The 19,561-nt window shown below is 39.5% G+C and overlaps 1 protein-coding gene across 4 annotated transcripts in view; it reads left to right on the plus strand.

Annotated features, from left to right (window-relative positions):
- grid1a (glutamate receptor, ionotropic, delta 1a) overlaps window positions 1-17,635 on the plus strand; it is a 343,051-nt gene extending 325,416 nt beyond the window's left edge. For 2 of the 4 annotated variants that reach the window (XM_074675675.1, XM_074675676.1), the window contains 5 exons: window positions 6,412-6,607; window positions 9,645-9,811; window positions 12,532-12,772; window positions 15,583-15,709; window positions 16,785-17,635. In XM_074675675.1, the coding sequence (XP_074531776.1) occupies window positions 6,412-6,607; window positions 9,645-9,811; window positions 12,532-12,772; window positions 15,583-15,709; window positions 16,785-17,197 (1,144 nt within the window). In that variant the 3' untranslated portion in view covers window positions 17,198-17,635. Of the gene's footprint in view, window positions 1-6,411; window positions 6,608-9,644; window positions 9,812-12,531; window positions 13,007-15,582; window positions 15,710-16,784 lie in introns of all 4 variants that reach the window. The other 2 variants (XM_074675677.1, XM_074675678.1) reach the window with 2 other exon arrangements.
- The last annotated feature ends 1,926 nt before the right edge of the window (window positions 17,636-19,561 follow it).

Here is a 19,561-nt window from a genome sequence, read left to right on the forward strand (position 1 = left end):
TACTGAGACATTTGAGGTTTAAGTAGGTTGTCAAAAATCATCTTTATATGCATGAACTTCATCATGCAGCACATTTAAATACCATGCTGCCGTTACCCGCAGACCTTGTTTTGAACTATGGTTGACTTATTTCAACTGTTCAGGTGATTGAGGATGATGTCTGACTTGTCTCCTCTTTTCTTTTTCTTTTTTTTTATGTGTGTGTGTGTGTGTTTACATGTCAACATGTCAGAGTAAACCAACAGCAACAGCTTACATTTTCCACACTGTGTGGAAGTGTCTTTATTTTACAAATAGTATAGCATCGCCTAGTAAATACCTCTGCTTTCATCGGCTTGGCTATCACTTCACCTGTCTGCAGTCTTGTCTTGCACATGCTTACCCCTGAAGGCTGATAAGAGTGGGGGAAAAATGGTTTCCCCTATACATGGCAGAGGAATCAGTATTCTCCAGGAGAAGTCCACCAGGGGAAATCACGACTATTTTAATCCCCAACCCATAATCTAAAAAACAGTTTTCTCATTTTCATGATGTCCAAGAAATCAGGTTACAGCGGGAAGGAGACTAAAGACCTCATGTTTAATTACTTGTAACTGCACAAGCACTATTTTATTTCCCTGGGTTTAAAAACTGTGATGTAAGAGTGTTTCATTGCTGATTTTGAACTCTATCACGTTTTCCTCTGTGGCCAGGAAAAGATAATCTACAAAATGACATTTTTATTTCTCTGCATATGATCCTTAAATGTAATAAATATGTATTCAAAAATGGTTTTATCATTACATGCCTCACAGATATGGATTTATAACTCAGAACTGACACATTTTGATATATTTCTTTCTGCATTTTGTCCTCCAACAACGATGTATCACTCAAAGATTATAAAAGCCTGTCTAGAAATTGAAAAACCTAAGAGGGTAAGGTGAAGCCTTTCTTGCTTTACCCTGAAACATCAATTGTAGTACTGCTTTTTGATGCTTTTTTTATTGCATAGAAAGAAAAGAAAAACTTTTTTTTACTAAAAAAGTCTTTAACAGGTGTGACACTTCTCTGCTTTGATCTGCTGTTTATGAAAACACTGCCAGGAGACAGGATGGATGGATGGCATTCATGAGAATTTATTCTGCTACCTGCAGTATGGGACACAAAACTACCACAGGCTGAACTGCGTCATAAGTTGATTATCAATTTACTCCTGCATGAACCCCAAGCAAAGTCACACATCAGAAGATGAGACCACAGTGTGCATGTCTAGCTTTTTCATTAGCAGCTAACTTAAGCTATGCTAGTCGCACCATTTCTAAGTTCACTATCACTTATCAAAAACACAACAAACTGAAAACATTTCTCAACAGTCACAATATGTGATGAGTTTTTGCACTTTTAATGCTTTATTTGTTATTTTTAAGACAAATACTAAAGAAGATGTTACAAAGGGAACAGGAGACCAACTTACCCCCAGCAAAGACATGAAAAGCTGCACCAAATTATGTCTTGCGCAGAAATAACAACAGTGCCAACTTCTGCTGGGACTTTAAACATAAAATATTACAAATACAGAAAAATAGTGATTGTGTCCCAAATTTAACAGACATTTAAGAAACTTGTATACACTGTTACATAGGCACCAGCATTAAGCTAAAGAAAATACAAAAAAGCTAAATAGAGATTTTACAAGAGCACAGAGATGATGTACACTCTTCACAGAGTTGTTAAAGTGAGAATGGCTCCGACTGAGTGTTTTTTATTATTTTTTTGTTTGTTTGTTTTTGTTTTGTTTCGTTTTTAACCAAAACAGTGCTTCTCTGTATTCTTTAGCATGTTTGGATTGAACATTTATTTGGAACAAAGCAGTGATTTGTCAGAAATAGCGCAGAAACTCAAGCATTTATTGCCACACCTAGGGCGAATCCTAGTGAAGTATACGTCACAGACATGTAATATGGGAAAACATTCCCCCAAATATGACGGTCTATCTGAAATCCAACATTCCCAGCCTCTGCCTTTGTTCCATCAATGCCACTTCTGTCTGCCACCCCAGCACCCACCTACACGTTTCAAGAAATGTTCAAAACATTATCTGAAAACTCCTCATACCTTCAGTATATAGAGTAAATCGACAAGAAGTGATAAGGTCAGAGCTTTGACAGCAATGCAAACAAAGTTTTGCCACTGTAAACATTTCAAAACATTGAAAAAATCTCTTCTACTAGTTTCTTTACTCTTGGTCTAAAAGAAAAAAAAGTGACATCAAAACCTTGTGACACATCATGTCGATGAAGTGAGTCATTCTGTTCTACTACTTTGTTTTTCATAGCCTTTAAATAATAGAGCTGATCTTACACTCATAAGCGTGTACATAATCATATCCAGCTTTGCAGACAGCCATTAAGCACCTTTGATTTCATCAACAACACCTAACAAGCAATTAGCCAAACGCAGACAAGAGAAAACAAAAATGCTGTTTTCTTTTCAGGTGGTTGTAGTAGTTCAGCCTGGCAGAAAGGAGGGAAATGTTGTGTGTGTGTGTGTGTGTGTGTGTGTGTGTGTGTGTGTGTGTGTGTGTGTGTGTGTGTGTGTGTGTGTGTGTGTGTGTGTGTGTGTGTGTGTGTGTGTGTGTGTGTTTGTGTGTGTGTGTGTGTGTGTGTGCTTCGTTCAATCTTTGGTTTAACCATTATAGCTAATGAACAGAGGGCTGTTTGGACCTCTCACTATTGATCACAAATCAAAGTGTGTGTTACACCGCTTAGAGATTGCAAGGACAACAAGAAAAAACACTTTAACATGAACAACAAATGCTCCTTACATAAAAGCATATGCTGCACAAGATTATCTCTTGTAACCGAATAAGATGTGTCACCATCTCTTTTCTTTTTAATGCACATTCATTTTCTCTCAATAAAGGGGCGAACACCCTTTCTGATCAATTATTTTCCTCCAGCTGTGTCAGTCCAACATGGTACATGGTGCTGATTATTCTCATGTACTTTTCCACATGTACAGAAGCCTGTGTCGCTAAATAATGTAGACCATTTGATCTAAAAGAAAAGAAAAGAAACTGAATTTAATCATCTGAGTCTTTCTCTGCCTTTTTTTCCCCAACATCCAATGTTGCAACAAATGCTTTTAATTTAACAGCTTAGTCCCAATGTTTGATTGCGTTATCTGTGCAGAGCTGCATGCCAAACATAACAACCTGGTGTTATATTAAGCAAACTGGTAATTTACAGGGAACACTGTCAAACGATTGTCACAAAAAAAATACGCCCTAGTTTACAGGACATTGGTATTCATGATATAAGAAGCTGTACAAAATTGCCAATAATCTGAAACTCAGCTGCTGCTAGAAGTCCCATCTCTCATTGCTCTCAAAGCATCTGCATAATTAGCGTCCCAATCAGGAGAGACACGTTTTCAGACCGAAAGGCAAGTATCCATAAAAAGTAGCTCCCATTTGGAGCTAGTGCTAAACAGCTCGAACCAGACCCAGATCATCATTACTCTGGGTCTGGTTGGAATCACTTGTGCTGCTGGTGCAAAGGGAAGTGGTGGTGATGAGATAGCTCTCACATCAACATCAGAGCACACTGCAGGTGTGCTAATTTGGTTGATAAAGCCGGCACTGATTAGTGGTTTGCGGCTCACTGATTTAATGGAAATTAAACTTGAATTTCAAATAGAGGAGCAGTTCTGTACACAAAAAGATATAAGCATAAAGGTGTTGGTGGAGTAATTAATGGAAAAGGAGGGGGTGTTAGGAAGCCTTTTCTCACACAAAGAATCACAACGCTAAGTCATGTAAATAGTTATTGAAGTTTTTATCCAAATTGGTCAGCAGAAATCAGCTGACTGAAACTGCGAGGGATAATTTCATAGCAATAGCGGATGTAATGTAAGACTTTAACAGTCCAGCTTTTGAGCATATTTTCTGACTTAATAGGAGTTTCTTAATTCAGTGATTTCTTGCATCACACATGTAGAGTCTTTAGACAGGGGTGAGACTTGTAAAGCTGACATATTGTGAGCAGTAACAGCTTTGTTGGTGGAAAAATCTGTTAAAGCTTATGTTAATGTAATGCAACAAGACAGTGATACAGAATGTATTTTATTTATTTATTCAATCCAGCTCAAACATTTTGAAATGAACAAAATAAAACATATGAGTAACAAAAGCAACAGCTGTAATGATGTCCATCATGCAGATGTTTCATTTCCTGATCACAGCTTTTCCATATCATCCCTCTGAGTCGAGAGCTTTACATCATTCCTCCTTGCTTAAATTCTAAACCCATGTGTTCCTCTGAGATTGTCCCATGCTTAACAAAACAAAAGTCTGTGATGCCTAGCCTGTTCCCCATACTAAAAATGAAAATACTTCACTTATTTCAAACCAGCTTTAAATTTGACATCAAATTCTGATTTAGTCTCAATCTCTTGAATAACACACTGTTGAGTTTTAGTCATATTTTAGTCATCTGAGACCTTTCAGTCTTAGGTGAGGTTTACACGAGTACGAATTTGTATGACTCCGGTAAAATTAACTATCGATCCGGTGATATTGACACACGGAGACGCGTATTTGTCCATGACTCCGCATCTTTTTTGAAAACAGGTCTGCAGGTGGATAACTGCGTTTTCGTCTTCATGCCGTACTTGGTATAAACAGATTAGTCCGGAAAAGACGGTGACCTCATAGTACCCCTCCTACTTCCCGCCCCCCACCCACGTTGTCACACACAACAACGACAACAATGGTGACAGGTGGACTGATTCTGATATTGTTCCAGCAGCTAAAAATATTGCTTCGACTATAATATCAAAATTTTCTCAGGGAGCATGAACAACACCGACTACGGCAACAACAACAACAAGTGCTCATACAGAGACGCAGCATGTTACGCGTGCATGAGCACTTGTTGACGTAGAATCCGCCTCGGAGCAGAACCAGACGGGCAACCCGACCACAGTTTTGCGTTGTCATGTAAATGCACAAGCCTATGTACAATACGATGTGTAAACAGCGATACATGTTTTGATGCCGACGCCAAGACGATACGGGGCTGTCCTCATGTGAGGAGGGCCTTAGTCTAGTTATAGTCATCTAAATACCATAAGAGTTTTAGTCCAGGTCAAGCCTTAGTCTTTTAGTCTTAGTTTAGTTTTTGTAGACAAAATATTTGCAGAATTTAGTCAAATATAACAACTGTTATGCAAACTGTGTGAAGGTCTGCAAACTCGTCTTAGTTCTCCTTTTGTGTAACTACTGCTGCTGCTGCTGCTGCTGCTGCCGAGGGGCTATAGACAAAATCTTTTGCCTGTTATGTTATGTGGCATAGCTGTTATTTAAACGTTTAACTTTATGTTATAACGATAAATAATTCATAAACTGAGACAGTGGTTTGCAGGTAGGGTTTTATTTTGTTTTATATCTTACTCTATGTGTTTCATCCACTCTATCTGGAGTTTCTTTTTCATCCTACAGCTCCTCTAGATGAAAAAGTTACTAAGTTTGGCACATGAGGTCACGTCAGACAGTAATGCCTTTCTTGTATTACTTCCCACCTTTTAAGCACCACCCTGGCCCTTACTGTCAATTTTCTTGTGTTTACATAAAGATTTTTACTCATTTCCATAATCTTCTGACAAGCACTGCAGCATGTGCAGGTGCACGGACGTGTTGTCGTGTTGGTAATGTCTGGCTGTGTATTAAAAAAAGAATAAAGAGCAGCCAGTGCAGGCAGCCAGTGACAGTGCTAGCAGCTCTTCTCCTGGCCTTCTTTCTTCCCTTAGAATTTAGCCTAGATTTTATTCATTGACTAAAGTGTCTGTTATATTCCGTCACAGTCTTTGTCATCATGTCTGACTTTTTTTTGTTGTTTTTTTTAATTATTTTTTGTCCGCGAGAAAGGTTTATTGACGATTTTTTTTTTTTTTTTTTAGTCTTCATCAACAAAATTAACACTATTTCTAACATGGGTAGACTGAAAGAAAAGTGTTTGAATGGAATTTTTACAGGTTTATTGAACTAGAACATTTAAATAATAGCTTTAGCCGAGAACTAAAAGTTAAAATGAGTCATATTTGTCAGGAGTGGATAATTAGGCTTTATTTGAAAATGTCTGGCTCTTGTTTGCAGAAAAATATTGGATTTAAAATTCAAATTTTAATTTTCCTCATAACCATTGAGGCAAAGCGAGAATCATACGTCTCTCTGTGGGACATGCTGCTCTGACAGATGACAGAAAAGTAAAGCCTTTTAATTTTCGGTGACACAGGATTCATGCTGTAGTATTGCCTCAACAATAGCTGTTCTTCCTGCTGACAGATGAATTATTGCAGCTGCAAGAACTGAAATTTGCTCCCTTGGCATTAAATTTTCCCATCTACTAGCTAATGTGTTCCTGTCTGCAGGTCATTCCAGGATCTATCCAAGCAGACTGACCTGGTTTACGGGACAGTGAGGGAGTCAGCGGTGTATGAGTATTTCCGGGCCAAAGGCACCAACCCTCTGGAGCAGGACAACACATTTGCTGAGCTTTGGAAGACAATCAACAAGAATGACGGCTTTGTGAACTCTGTCTCCAGCCCATCAGAGGGAATCAAAAGGGTCAGTAGCCCACTTGTTTTGTTAAAAATTTGTGGTCTGGTGCTGTGCTTCTGTTCAACTCTTAGCAGCAGACTGTGGACACACACTGAGCAAGATATCTGAGTTGCAATGATGTGTTGGGTATTTTTTCAAGGCCAACATGGCAGTTAGCAGACCAAGCTTTCTCTGTTTTGATTTGGCGGAAATTGATTTGGAAAAATAAGCTTCTTGGCGGTCCAAACTTTTATTATACTTTCTTGTACTTTTCATAAAAACAGTCTTCACAGATGAACACAACTTTGAGGAGTTATCTTTGTCCATTTTTGTATGTAGGAAAGATTAGCGGAAGAGATGCTGGAAATCTGGGGGGAAGGGAGAGAAGTGAAGGGGGGGGTTGGATGACATGTCTCAGGTAACCTCTGTATGCATACTACATTTCTTGTCAGATACAATCTATTCTAGGACCAATAACAACTTTAAAACATTACAAGTTGAGTATTCACCAGTATTTTCTAAATCATAAAGATTATTTTAGGCTGAGCTTACACAAGCATCTAATCAAAACTGATTCACAGAACTCATCTCCCAAACAAGTAATGCAGCAGTGAAAACAGGAAAAGCCATTCTGGTTTGAAAGATATATTCCTGCAGCAGTATAACCTGGCTGGGACAGGGACATATATTTTGCTAATCTTTCTCTTAAAAGACACACAAAGGCATGGTTGCTTTGTCACCAAGAAGATATTATCCTACAATAAATGATTAAAGAATTTAACGTGGTTATGTCTTCAGCTTACAGAGAGATGAATTCTACGAAATATGAGCTCAGCTTTGACAATAATTAACTGTAGCTTTTCAGCATCACACAGCCAGGTAGGAATAAACTGTAGGTAATTACCCCGACTGATTCAGAGCCGCGTGTGAGAAAAGTGATATTTTTAATCTATTGAATTGCAAGGGTTTATAATTGTTCTCTCAAATGCAGTCTGCTGCTGTGGTCATTAATATTTTATTCACTCTATCGTCTCCTTTCTCTCCTTCAACGACAAACACAACCACACACACACACACACACACACACACACACACACACACACACACACACACACACACGCACACACACACACACACACACACACACACACACACACACACACTTAGCAACAGATTGAAAAGTAATCCATATTAAACAAATTACAGTGGAGATTTGACGTATTCACTTGTCATCAGACTGCTTTATTTAATATTTGTGCGGCTAATTGGGTCCATTGTAGTCAGCCTGTTGGCACTGCACAGAAACATCAATGGAAAACGAGTCATCCAAACTTCTTTCAAGAGAAGAAACCAATTTATTCACAATAACTGAATCACTGCAGCTTCTCATAGGCCACTAACTCCTGCATCTCAGTTATATGGTTAAAAATGGGTTTTCTGTTGTATACATTTATCTATCAAAGGTTAGAAAACTTGAAACCCCGTGTTGTCCTAAAGAGATGTGAGGTAAAAAGGCTGTTCGGCTGTATTAGTTCACAGCAGAGTCTAATTCTGGGAGACATAAGATGTAAGGACACCACAGGGAAGGAAGACAGAGAAATGTGTACACAAAAAAAAAATCCAGAAGGATTTCAGACAGATTTGCAGCTGTGGTTGTTCTCAATATTCTCCACAGTGTGTGCTTGGGGCTAAGGCACATAATCGTGTCTCTGAAAATGTGCTCTATGCAGAAAGCAGGATGAAACTATTTTCATCAGCTTTGTAAAGAAATATGTTATGTTACGCATCCAGTGTTTATTCTAATGAGTGGATGAAATGTTTCATGCTAATTTCCATGCAAATATTAGGCTCCAACACTATTTGTTCAACCCAGTGCTTTCTCAAGTCTTACATCTTCCTACTTTTTCACTCTGGAAATAAAAGCAGACTGTTAAACATATTTTCTATCTTGTCAAAAATTAGAATGGAATGGGCCTGAATGATTAAAAGATTTTCTCTTAGTAAATATATGAATGTTTCCTTAATAATAGGATAGTGAGGACATAAGTTTAATGTTCAGAAATAGTGGATTTAACCACATGATAACACTATTGTACTTGGATTTTTACATTTTAAACCCATAAATCTCAGTTTAAATTTAATTACAAGGTTATTTTTGGGATTATGAACTTCCTCTTCAAGATGATGCCATTCGATATTTGCTTGTAACTATTTGAAAATTATTCAAAGATCATCTCCCTGCAAGCCGCCACCGCAGCCGCCAACCCACATACACATACCTACCAACATTACACTTTGACAAAGGTGGAGAGGGCTGTTGCTTGCTCTGCATGTCAATCATTAAACTTGTTGGATGACAAAACCTACGTTGACTGTTGATCTGCGGACAGCCCCGCACTTTGCTTTCACACAGCTTTGCATAATTGTTGACCACTTGTGATATGCCAGCCTAACCTTTCAGAGTTTGCACTGCACCTCAATTTTGTTTATTTTTTCCAAGGCGTTTCTGCACTTCCCGATCTATTTTTGAGCGTCTCCTCGTTCTTGTTTAGGCTGTAAATCCTCCAACCTGATGACTCCTGGTCTGGCTTCATTCATTATGTCAGTTTGTTGCCGTGGTCAAGTTGAATACAATCTGGTCTAGACACGATTTGTTTTATTTTGAAAGTAACTGGGCATTTTAGTTGGTTTCCGTGCACAACTTCCTGTCATACTTGACCTTCTTTTTTGTGAAATTGACACATAACAGCACTGACATCTGTCATGAAACTGTGACCTGCTGTAGACAGGACAAAGCCGTATTTCTTTTTTTTATGTTAACAACTATCCAAATATTCAAAAATTATTGCCCATTCCTAATGTGAATGTGCACTGTGTCAAGGCTTTGAGGATTTTTTATGCATACAGTAACATCTTTGGGCTACATACAAAAATTGAGAAATGAAAACTGAAGGTAATTTATTTATGCTAGTGCTATTGTAATGTAAGACTTCTTGTATGAATTTGTACATTGTGCATCTTTTGTTCATGTGTCTTATACAACATTTTTTGTTGGACTATCCAGACAAAGCGAGAATCTTACGCCTTTCTGTGGGACATGGCTGTGGTGGAGTATGCTGCTCTAACGGATGACGACTGCACACTGACTGTGGCAGGAAACAGTCTGAGCACCAGAGGCTATGGCATGGCCCTGCAGCACGGCAGTCCTTACAGAGACCTCTTCTCTCAGAAGTATGTAAATTGTGAATTTCACTGTATGATGATTGTATGAAATTAATTCCCGTGATAGAGCGCGCTGTCATTTCTTGGTGCTGGTATCATCAAATCTGTAACTAACTGAATCACAAAAAAAGGGTACTGGAAATTTAAAGATCTGTAAACCAGCTAAATCAATTGCAACAAGGTTATACACTCAAAAATAATTATAGAGACTAGGATACCACAACATCTCAGACACAATTCTTGAGCCAACTGCTTCCCCAAATAATCAAACTGTTGTATTAAGAGGTACAACTACAACTGACCCCTGGCACTTTCTCACACAGGGTAGCTAAGTGCACATAATCACAGCCAGTGCAGCCGTCAAAGTTCAGCCAAAAGGTGTGTTTAAAATCTGAAATCTCTGAAACAGGTTTGATTAACTTAAAACGTTGATTGCAATGGGCAAGATAATCCAAGTCCTTGTCAGTTTGACCTATGGCTAAGTGTCGCACCCTCTTCTCACTTGGACTAACAATGAACAATGAACATTCAGTGACAGGTGCCATGGCAGGTGCTAAGAGACATTTTACTGAAGATAAGGGTTTTGGCTCAGAAAATGAGAAAAATATAACTGCCTTTTTACCATCTTTAACAAGAATGTCTCTCAATAGTTTGGTGCTACAGGCCATGTCAACACATAGCAGGATATATGGGAAGCTTTACATCACTGAAACAATGTTTTCTAAAAGCTCCAGCCAAAGTGAAGATTTTGGAAAACTCCGGTTTCATGGTTTTGTGTGGACGCCAGTAAATGGAGTTTTTGGTCCTCGAGCGTCACAGCTGAATGACAGGGGCTCATTCTGATTGGACGACACAGGTTTTGCATCTGGAAAACACTCAAATATGGGTTTGACATGCCTCGAGCTGCACTCACCGGATTTGCCTGCTGTGTGTGGACGAAAGTATTTTTAAAAATGAACGAGGGGGGATACAAGTTTTTGAAAATACCCAGCTATGTGTGGACATGGCCACAGTGAATCATTCAATCATTCAGCAAAACCTTTGCCAACTTTTATCCTGGCTATTATACATTAGTAAATGAAGAAGTTAGTGTTAGTTTGACAAGAACATGATACATAACGCAGGTAGGAACTAACAGACCAACTTGTATGACGTTAGCTAATGTTGGAGATGTTAAAGATAACTTCACATTTCTTACCAACAAAGTGATGATATGTTGCCTTAGACAGGATGTTGCCTTAGAACAGATGTAGACCTCCACAGTAATTGTATTCACGTTGGGTTAATGTTATGGTCTACCGTACAACTTATCCAAAGAAGACACTTTTCTTTGTTGAGCTGTGGCTTAGGAAAGGGTAAAAAAAAAAAAAAAAAAAAAACACCCTGTCAACCAGCCTCTCAGAATACCTTGGAGTTACATGTACCCCATGAACACTGTTTGACAATTTTTAAACTTAAAAATCTCAGCAAAACCTCACAAAACCAAATGAAAACTAACCCTATGCAATGCAGAATGTCAGAGTGTATGGGATTGGCACTGTGAATGACTCACCACATCTGAGAGTGGGACTTAGCCATTGGTCAATTACTCTGTCCTTTGGTTCAGTACCTGTGTGGGACAACAATATTATCCCGTGAGACACAAACAGATGTTGATGATCATAAAAACTTAGCTTAAATAAACCCCAGTTTTGGAACTAAGATCAAGATCTAACTGAGAATTTCAGAGTTTTATGTCTGCTACCTGAGCTCTTCACACCAGAGTTTATCTTGGGGAGTCGGACTGCAGTTTGAATATCTTATAAAACCCTGTTCACATGGTTTGCTCCAGGTTGATCTGTTCTTCTCTTCCAGACAAAAACCAGCAAATTTCTGCCCCAAACATTGTCAGTGCAGGGTTGCAAAGTGGATAGAAGTGAATTTCAAATCAGCTCAGCAAACTTTCTCCACAATGTAAAATATAAATTCGAGGACAAACAGTAGTAGAAATGAGAGAATCAATCTCCCTGTAAACTACACACAGAGCTGTCTGTGAAATAGCTTAAATCAATAGAATGCTGGGTAAGGAATGGTGAATGATTAAGCAAGGGAATCTGATGTTTCAGAAACATAAATGTGTAAACTGTTGAAAAGCTTTGGCTGCCCATGTATATAGTCTGAGCTAATGTATACACAGGACATTCCTACAGAAACATGAATGCTGGTCACATTTCAAGCAGTTAAAAATGACTGTTCAGAAACCTAAGCTCTCCAAAAGGACAAATTTACCATCTTGCCTCAGGTTTTACTCAGTCAACATCATTTTCCTGCACAATTGTTCTTTGCATGTTTTTTTTCAGCAGGACAACAGTGTCAAAAAGCAAACACAAACTTCAGCTATTACCCGCCATAGGTCACTAATTAGGCAATAGTGTATTGTTACTTGGCGAAACTAGAGTGTTTAAGGATTTAATAATCTGGTTATTTAATATGCTACACAGTACTGTGATGTAATGAAAGTCATTCAGTACATTTTCATATTGACTTTCTAATTAACTTTCATGTTTGTCAATGAAAACCAGTATATCTATTCTGTACTTCATTGCCCTTGTAATATCATAAGCCAGTATTTAACATGGCATGAATCAATGCTAATGAGATATCTGTCCACTGTCCTGTGTCCTGTGCCATCACATGATTTGGCATCCTTTCTGTGTGTTGAATAACTACTCAGACCATCTTCTCTACAGGATACTGGAACTTCAAGAAAAAGGTGACCTTGACATCCTCAAGCAGAAATGGTGGCCCAAAATTGGCCGCTGTGATCTGCAGAGCCATGCAGACGCCCAGCCGGAGGGACGGGCCTTGCGTCTCCACAGCTTTGCAGGCGTCTTCTGCATCCTGGCTGCCGGGCTGCTTCTGGCCCTCCTGGTGGCCGCACTGGAGACTTGGTGGAACAGCAACCACTGCCGGAGAAAGCAGCCCAAAGAGGTGACCACCGACAGCTCTTCGGGCCAGGGCCCAGGCCCAAGCCTGCTAACCCAGAACCGGGCCATGGTGAACACCTCGGGTCCCCCTGCCCCACCAAGGCCTCGGTCGAGACCCAGACCCCCGGGTCCCCCGGTCCTGCCCAGAGATGCCACTGCCACACTCTACTTTATGGATCCAGCAGGCCCTGACGCCAGCCCCGATTTAGTAGAGCTGCAGTACACCCAGTTATAATAGGTGTGCCCCTGATGATAGTCCAGACATCATGTGATCAATCTGCTCATTCCTTCTCATGTTGGGAGAGAGGTTGGGGGGCTTTGATAGGGACTTATGAGGCTTCTCTCTCAAACACTCTTGCTCTGATTCTCTCATACTGACACATTCAAACATAAACTGCCTAAATTCTGGCTTGATCAGTCACTAGTGATCATGTGAGAGAACCACAGCTGGAATGATGACACCAAATAAATAAAATGCAAATTCAAAACCACACACTAAAATTGTACTTCTGAGTCGATAAGAGCTTCAGTTGTACAATAGCTCTCTTTAGCTAATCCATTCAAGTCTTAACGCTTTAGAGCTCTGACTTCATCTCGCTGCTGTCGGCTGGGCAGCCCCTCTGCATGAGGCGTCCAGACAACTAAGGCTTGACATGGATCCCTAAACTAAAGTGTGAGCAAAAGCACATAGTAATTAAAACAATCTGAGCCTTGACCTGCCTGTTCGACTCGACAGTTCAACAATCAAATAACAACCACTGTCTAAGGGCACCCATTTAAGACCCAGTTCTGTCCTGAAAAGACATGCAGTTAATCAAACTCCACCCATGCTGGTTTTAGATTTTGAGTTTGAGTTACTGCTGCTGATTTCTATTTCAGTCTCCTGTGTTCATCTGCTCTCATGGTAACCACATACTGCTGTCATGAGAGACTCCATTGTCTCCTTATCAATGGAAGATAAGTTGTCTTTTTTAAGTGTTATCATGGTTGTGTAATCTTTTATAACTGCGTTTGTAGACATATCTTGAAATGACTAACCAACCAAAATTACAGCATCAAACTACTATACAGGCTTGAATATTACTTTGGAGGTTTGTAGCTTTCACAATCACGTATCAATCCAAGGTTTGCAGATGCTCAGAGGGAAAAAAAATATATCAGAACCGGCACAGCAATTTGGATGCATAATCTAATGCCCTGCTATCCATCTGTTTGCTCAGTAATGATGTGATTATTGCTCAAAATAGAAAAAAAATGTTTTAGAATTTGAATAGGATCAGTGCAGTCTTCTTTTTTTTTTTCCCCAGACGAAACAAGACAACTTAACTACAAATTATCATATTTTACATGTTTTATGACAAATATGTTTAACCTAAGATAGACTTACACATCAGTTGTCAAAATTGTACCTTTAGCCATGGTTAATTTTTGAAGCATGATGGGCTAAAATTTTTAATTTCAAGCTGCAGACATTTCCGGATTTTCGGATTTCACTTTCCAGAGTTGTTTCACTTAACATTTTTAGATGTCTGACACTTTGGTTGTATAAAAACAAGCAATACACACACAAACACAAAGACTTCAGTCTGTTCATAGCTTGGCTGCTGCTTTTCAAACTACACACTATTCACACCAACCTTGAAGCCTGCAAGAAAAAAAAGTTTGATTGTCAAAAGATTTTGGTGGGTTATCACTTCAAATTGTACAAAGCATCACTGGCATTATGACAGCTCAAACTTATAGTATGTGGACATTATGACAGCCAATTCAAACACCTGTTAGTGTTAGCTGAAAACGTTAGCCAACAAAAGGACTCAAAGAAATGGCCTTATTTGCTTTCTTTCAGAGAACTGGGAGAGGATTGGACCGTGGCTCCTTATTTTAGCTGTGGGTTGATAAGAAACTCCAGCCAGAAAATGAATCACTTAGCCTAGCACAAAGACTGAAAACAGGTGAAACAGCTAGCCTTAATCTGTACAAAGTTATTTTGAGTGACATTTTTCAACTGGTAGCACTTTTAAGTATTATTTCTTCTTGCAGCTTCAAGACCATCTAGCTCTAGTTGCAGGACTAACTCTCAGAAAGACATTATCACTTTGAATGCAACATTTTTCATAAGAATAATAACTTAATTTCCCTCAACAACTGGCCAAGGGGTTGGAATCTTAAATACTGTTTGAAATAACCCACTAGCCTTAATTGCATTTAGGTACAAATTGGCTAGAAACTATTATTACTTTATTAGGGAAATGTTGGAAGTCTTTTCTGACATAGCACTAGCCAGGATGCAGCTAACACCAATGTTAGCCGAACTTTCTGACTCCAACAAAACTGAGCGTGATGACTTAAGAAATATAGTTCGTTTTTTCATTAATCATTTAATATTTTGGCACAAGATGGCAATGACATGTATTCTGAACTGTCAAAGAATCTTTTTACTGATGTGAAACTTAAGGAATTAGTACAGAGAAATACAAGATGACTCATATTCTCATGAAAACTGATTAGGTTTCTCTTTTTACTGCAGATCCAAGCTTAGAAAGCTCTGCAGCTGTCAGTTGCCTTATTTTTCCACTGAAGAAAATGATGAAACTCAAACCATTTGTGCCCAAAATAGCTCATCCCACTTCACAATGTTTTACTTCAGTTATTGGAGTGGTTTACATCTATGCCTGAGAGAGAGCAAATGAGATGCATTTTTTGAATTTTAATTTGTTCCTCTTGTCACCTACTTAAAGAAATTAGAATTAAATGTCAGCGTCCGGACACAGGGGACAGTTTTGGTTATGTTTGGTTGTCTATGATCTTCGGCAGGTGACTAAGGATTACGGTCTGGAAAGGGTTTCTGGTCCATTGACATATAATGACTTACCAGAGGGGAGGCGGGACATATGGACAGACAGAGAGAGAGACTGGGAGGAGGCCGAGGCTCTTGACACAGGTCAGGAGAGGCCTGGCGTGCTGTGCTGGATGGTCATTGGCTGTATCAGGGCAAAGGGGCGGGGCATGGGGCCTGGTAGGGGTAGATTGTAGCTGCTTCATCTGTCATCTCACCCCATGGTCTCTCCTGTCGAATCGACCTTTTTGTGGTTTTGTCTGTCTTCAGTGTGGCTCGACTTAAATGGGTGCATGGTGATGGGATAGGGGATTGTTGTTTGGAGGGCAGGGTGCAGCCAAAACACGTCTTATCAGTGAACCTGTGCTCTTTATTTGGCTTCTCTCTCTCCTCTCTTGTGTTTTTGTGTTACCTCATTGGTGTATGTTTCTAAAAGAACAATCTCTAAACAAACACACAGCATTATTTAGCCCACGTAAATTACGTGACATTAACAACTTTGTCTTCCTACAAATCCTATTGCCTAACAAAGTCTGACTCATTGGATTTGTGTGTCCATTGGAGCCTGTCTTGTTAACAGCTGATGCTCTTCATGCAAGAGTTTCTTCCTGTAGATGTGTGGTCACCTAATTGTGGAGAAAATTTAAACACTTCTGCATGAAGAGACATCTCCATATAAGTTCATCTCAGCATTAGAGACATTACCTTTTATGACCTCATATTCAAGATGAAGTGCTTTGAGGTAATGTCTCTCTTGATGTTGGCTGCAAGAAAAAAAATTAAGTTATAATTTATTCAAATGAGTTTCTGAAGCTGAAATAAGCCAGTGTGTTATTTCAGCATTCTTTAAACTCACTTAGGCATCAGCAGACGTGTGTTAGATTTTACTAACGGGATAATAATAGAAATGACGTCTATGTATGTAAACAGGATATGATGGAACCACCATTGTAACCTGTCTTTCTCTATCCTCATTCACTCTCTATCTCTATTCCATTCTGTCATTTAACCTCTAAAACCCTTTCACTGCTCTGTCATCCTCTCTTTTGTTCTTTATACACTCCTTAATCATATTCATTCTACCCTTTCCATTTAAACCACTCTTCAATCTTCTCTCTCCTGACTTCTTTTGTTCCACACACCACTGTGGCTCTGTCTTTCTTTCTATATCTATCTATAGGACAAAGAGGTGAACCTGGAGCAGGTCCACCAACGTTTGAACAGCCTCCTGGACGAGGACTTGGCCCACAAGCAACTGCCAGGCCAGTCTATCGAGATCTCTGCCCTGGACATTGGCAGCATGCAGCCCAGCCAGTCTCTGGAGGCCTTGTCTGCTCGGGACTACCCAGGCCATCGGGGGCCGCCGCGGCTCTCTGTGAGCACCTTCCTTCAGGAGGGTCATGGGGCAGGAAGGACACTGGGTGCGGCCGCTGGCAGGACCTTGCCCCTGCCTCTCAGCAGTGCCACCATGCCCTCCATCCGCTGCAAACACAGGGCGCCCAATGGGGGGCTCTTCCGGCAGAGCCCAGTCAAGACACCCATGCCAATGTCCTACCAACCAGTGCCAGGAGGACCCATCCCAGAAGCCAGTGAGCCCAGCCACGGGACATCCATCTGAGCACGTGGACATTCACGGACACTCCAGCTCAATCAGAATAGTGTTGAGCTTTACAGAGTGCTACCAGAGTGAAGACATATAAATAAAACACTATAAGAAGAGGATTTTTATTACCAGAGATGAAGTGTGACAAGGCACTGGGACTTTACTGTACATATTTGTAAGTACAAAGAGAGAGAAAGGAGCAACATTAAAAAGTGTATTTTGAATATTCTCAACAGTTGAGTTTAAAAAACACAAAAGTATTAAAAAATGACTGTTTGAATGGCTTTGTAAATTTTGTTCTAAATGAATAAAGGTGACGATTCTTTGTGGTTGTTTTCTAAGTGCCAAGTTCAAAGATGTTTTCTTTCAGATCAACATTAACTGAATGTACTGTGAGAATCCATGATAAAAAAAAAGACATTTCACACTCCAGAAGATATTGAAAAACTTGATTTGTTTCTTACGAAAATAATAAAAAAGTACAATACAAAAACACTGAGATGTGTGCTTGAAGACATTTAGAAAACAGTCTTTTACTGCTATTGTGCATCTCTAACTGAGCTTACTGATAAATGTATCCAAGAGAACAGAAACTTGTCCATAACCTGTCAGACAAAAGCCGGTATTGAGAACTTTGATTAATACTAGCTACAGAGTAAACTATGCCTTTTCCATGCAAATTAATTAATTTATTGGGGTTTATTTTTCATGTTGGTACAGACCATATAGAATGGACAATTGTGATTTATTTCAGCCCACTGAGCAATGTAAAACCAAAAACTGCCTCCTTGGGTGCTGACATACTGCACTTTTGCCATAAAAGGTATGCACAAACATTACCTGGCTGGTAAAGCCATGGAACTGACCATGACAAAGGGTCACAACCTTTGTGCAAACCAAAATATAAACTTAAGTAACCAATAAAAAAAAAAGATCCCTTAGGCCTGTACAGCCCATAAGTCTTCTCTTCCTATACAGGCCCAAAGTCTTTGCCAGTAAGATGCAGGGGTCAATGTTGGATAAAAGAGCTGTCAATCAATCATCCATTTAAAATGTAAAAAGTAACTAACTGATGATCTCATCATGATATAAATTAGACAGATACCATTGCAAGATCTTTTCTATTTGACGTGTATTTTAGTTTATGGTCTTATTGTATGGTTTGTTCCATCTGTTAACATGTTGAAAATGGGTCTATAACCTATACTGCAACCAGTCATCGGGGGGGCTATGAACCTTTTGCCTGCACAGTCATTATGGCATCCACTTTGAAATGCAGTCTATGGTCAACATAACCATCAAAAATCACTTCAGGAGCTTTAATGTACTTGAACAGCTACAAATTGCTAGTACTGCAACACACAATACAATGGCTGTGATAATAACACACTTAGCTAGGAAGCCTATACAGTCAGCAAGCCAAACTAAGATTTGTTTTCATGCATAAGTGCAATGGAGTCTTTCTCAGTGAGTTACTCTCATGCAAGCTGTAGAACACTTTAGCCACACGCATAAATCGTGAGAGAAACTGAGCCACAGAGGCTGTAGCAATTGCCATCATTCACCAAAACTACAGCTCCATGATGGACCTTAAAAACCAATAGAAATGAATTTCATAACAAGTATAGTTCTCCTCTGGCCTTACCTACCCTGCTTATTTATGTGCCAATTTTTTCCTCAGGCTATCTTGGATCAATAAAAGGCTTTAGCTGAGCCTCTGTGTGCGGTTGATGGTTGAGAGAGGCCAGTTTCAAGAGGGGCAGGGTGCATATTGTTACAAAAACTGTGTGTTTTTAAAAATTGTTGGAAGTATTCTTTTTCATACCGTGGAACAACAAATATGAGAAACAGTAGTAGGACTTGTACTCTAATTATATTCAAGAAGTGGCACCAAGTGCAAATCTTGTAGAGCAAAGATCAGGTAGGAAGTCTGGTGTGAGCAAACTTCCTTGGTGTGATGCTTTATAAAATATGATACAATCTAAAACAAATCTACCCAATAACCAACACTGTGAGTCCCTTACCAAGTGACATCCACAAACATAACCCCAATGTGTAGTTCAAACTGTAGGACACAGCTTCAGGATGTTAAACCAAACGTACTCCACATAGAAATGACTTAAATTTTAGATGAACTTTTGCAGTATTCCTTCCAGCAGCTAAGAAGATATCCAGCAGAGAGCAATTTTCTTGATAAACAAAACTTTTCTCCCCTAGCAGCTGATGAGTTCCCTGACCTGCTGCCTCTTGTGTACACAGGGCTTTCTGCTGATGTCTTTTTGTGAACCACAAGATCTGTGTTCAAATCTTAAAGACTGCCACTGGGGATCGAACAGATCAAACACACGTCTGGC

This window comes from Halichoeres trimaculatus, unplaced genomic scaffold (genome assembly GCF_033239565.1).
Source record: "Halichoeres trimaculatus isolate MK-OKI-2021-1 unplaced genomic scaffold, fHalTri1.1 fHalTri1_scaffold_8, whole genome shotgun sequence".
Classification (NCBI taxonomy): domain Eukaryota; kingdom Metazoa; phylum Chordata; class Actinopteri; order Labriformes; family Labridae; genus Halichoeres; species Halichoeres trimaculatus.